This window comes from Pollachius pollachius (genome assembly GCF_949987615.1).
Source record: "Pollachius pollachius genome assembly, chromosome: 4".
Taxonomy (NCBI): Eukaryota; Metazoa; Chordata; class Actinopteri; order Gadiformes; family Gadidae; genus Pollachius; species Pollachius pollachius.
In genome coordinates, this window is record NC_136937.1 from 4,864,311 (window position 1) to 4,866,810 (window position 2,500).

Below are 2,500 nucleotides of genomic sequence, written 5' to 3' on the forward strand. Positions count from 1 at the left end.
TGCGTGCGTATGGAAGCGCGTGTGTCCGTGTCCGGGCTCTCCTACCCGGCCCTTCTCCTTGAGGTTGGTGATCATGACGACCACGCCGATGTTCTGCTGGAGGACCATCCTCCAGAAGTCCTCCCGGCCCGACCGCAGCGGCCCCTGGGCGGCGATGTAGGCCCGGCTCCGCTCGTAGCCCTACTCCCCCCCCCCCCCCCACCCCCCGCAGACACCCAGCGGACCAGAGGTCAGAGGTCAGCGACTTTGTTTACACAGCACCAGGTCCACCACGTCAGGCCAGCGGGAAGGACTGAGGATGGATTAAACACCCTGTTCCCTTATCTTATCTTACCCCCCCTCTCCTCCTCTCAGCTCCCCTCCCCTCACCAACTATCCTCCCTTCCCCTCATCGCATCACATTTCAACTCAACTCCCCTCTCCTGTCTCTGCTCCCTTCCTCTCACCTCTCCTTTTCACTCCCATCCTTTCACCTCACCCCACATCTCCTTCCGTCCTTCCTCCTCCTCTCTTCTCCTATCCCTTCCTCTCCCCCTACACTCCCCTCGCCTCTCCTCCCCTCCTACCCTCTCATCCCCTCTCCTCCCCTCCTACCCTCTCATCCCCTCTCCTCCCCTCCTACCCTCTCATCCCCTCTCCTCCCCTCCTACCCTCTCATCCCCTCTCCTCCCCTCCTCTCCTCTCCTATACTGTCTTTTCCTCTCATCCTCTCCTCTCCTTCCCTCCTACCCTCCCCTCGCCTCTCCTCCCCTCCTACCCTCTCATCCCCTCTCCTCCCCTCCTACCCTCTCATCCCCTCTCCTCCCCTCCTACCCTCTCATCCCCTCTCCTCCCCTCCTCTCCTCTCCCATACTGTCTTTTCCTCTCATCCTCTCCTCTCCTTCCCTCCTACCCTCTCATCCCCTCTCCTCCCCTCCTACCCTCTCATCCCCTCTCCTCCCCTCCTACCCTCTCATCCCCTCTCCTCCCCTCCTACCCTCTCATCCTCTCCTCTCCTCCCCTCCTACCCTCTCATCCCCTCTCCTCCCCTCCTACCCTCTCATCCCCTCTCCTCCCCTCCTACCCTCTCATCCCCTCTCCTCCCCTCCGCTCCTCTCCTATACTGTCTTTTCCTCTCATCCTCTCCTTCCCTCCCCTCCCCTCTCCTCAGCTCCTCTCCTCTCCCCTTCCTTCCCCTCACCTCCCTCCTCTCCTCTCCCCTCCTCTCTTCCTCTCCTCCCCTCCCTTCTCCCCTCCTCTCCTCTCCTCCCCCCCCCAAAGGGAACAGTGACTCACGTCGATAAAGTTGGCGTTGATGTAATCCCCGGCCCGGCCGTCTCGGTCCTGACCGCTGCACAGCTTCACTCGGCTGTGGTCGTCTGCACAAGAAGGGGGTGATGTCGTGGGTTGGACAAGGGGTGATGTCATGGTTTAAACAGGATGTGATGACACGGATCTGAATTAACTTTTCAATTTCTAACTGAAAACAGAACTCAACGAGGAAATGGGAGGAAAATAGCTTTACTTACACCTGGATTACATCAACATTAGTATTGTGGATTATAAGTAGTGATAAATATTGTTCCTAAAGGCTATACTTTACTGTAAAAGTGTTCTTATAGGCCATGATTTTTAAACTCTGCTCCAACAGGCCAGTATGTTGATGTAGTGGAATACTGTAGTGTAGTGGTGGTTTTGACACATTGATTCATGTTAAGCTGCTCTTACAGGCCAGTATGTTGATGTAGCGGTTCTTGCTCCGGTTGTCTGGATGGTTGGAGCTCTCAGTACTGATGCCCATCTCCACTGTGCATGCCTGAACCTCCTGCCACACACACACACACACACACACACACACACACACACACACACACACACAAACAGATACAAAAATGAAACCAACCAAACCACCACATATACACAATTCAAGGTGAAACCAGCAAAAGCCAATCCAAAAGACTTAAAGCTAGGGTAGGCAATCAGACAGCCACAGACACTTTATTCTATAGTTTTTTTTGTCCGAGCATTTGCGTCTTCGACTGTCGTGAGGATTTAAAGAGAATTTCACAGAATATGAAAAAAAAATGCTTCGAAAATAAATTGCCTACCCTACCTTTAAGGCGAGAGAGAGTAAGAGTATGTGATTGATGCTAATGTTGCGCCACCATGCAGCTCATCACTGTGGTAGGGATGGGTGCACTTTAACAACGGATGATTTTTAATGTATTTTATTACGTTATCGCATGCAAGCGACCATGTGGAAGAATATATCCGGGCTAATAAGTTCTTTAAATGATGTAAAATAATGTTTGAATGAATGAATTTAAACCCCTGAATCCCTAAATTGAGGCATTATTATTTATTATTCAAAGGTCAGGTCTGAGTTCCTGAGGCTGTGTCATCGCAGATCGTGACGTCAAACTTCCAAAACTCAGATTAATGTTATCGTGATTTCTTTGTAACACAGTCACTAAAATAGGACAAAGAAACATAGAGACTACATGTGTAGTGAGGGGGAGGG

At 51.8% G+C, this 2,500-nt stretch overlaps 1 protein-coding gene across 1 annotated transcript in view; it reads right to left on the reverse strand.

Annotated features, from left to right (window-relative positions):
• Positions 1 to 2,500, reverse strand: part of ptprz1b (protein tyrosine phosphatase receptor type Z1b) — a gene marked incomplete at its 5' end in the record, with an annotated part of 41,200 nt that overhangs the window by 7,398 nt on the left and 31,302 nt on the right. Inside the window, 3 exons of the mRNA XM_079735633.1 lie at positions 46 to 180; positions 1,276 to 1,358; positions 1,708 to 1,804. Coding sequence (XP_079591759.1) covers positions 46 to 180; positions 1,276 to 1,358; positions 1,708 to 1,804 — 315 coding nt within the window. The remainder of the gene's footprint in view (positions 1 to 45; positions 181 to 1,275; positions 1,359 to 1,707; positions 1,805 to 2,500) is intronic.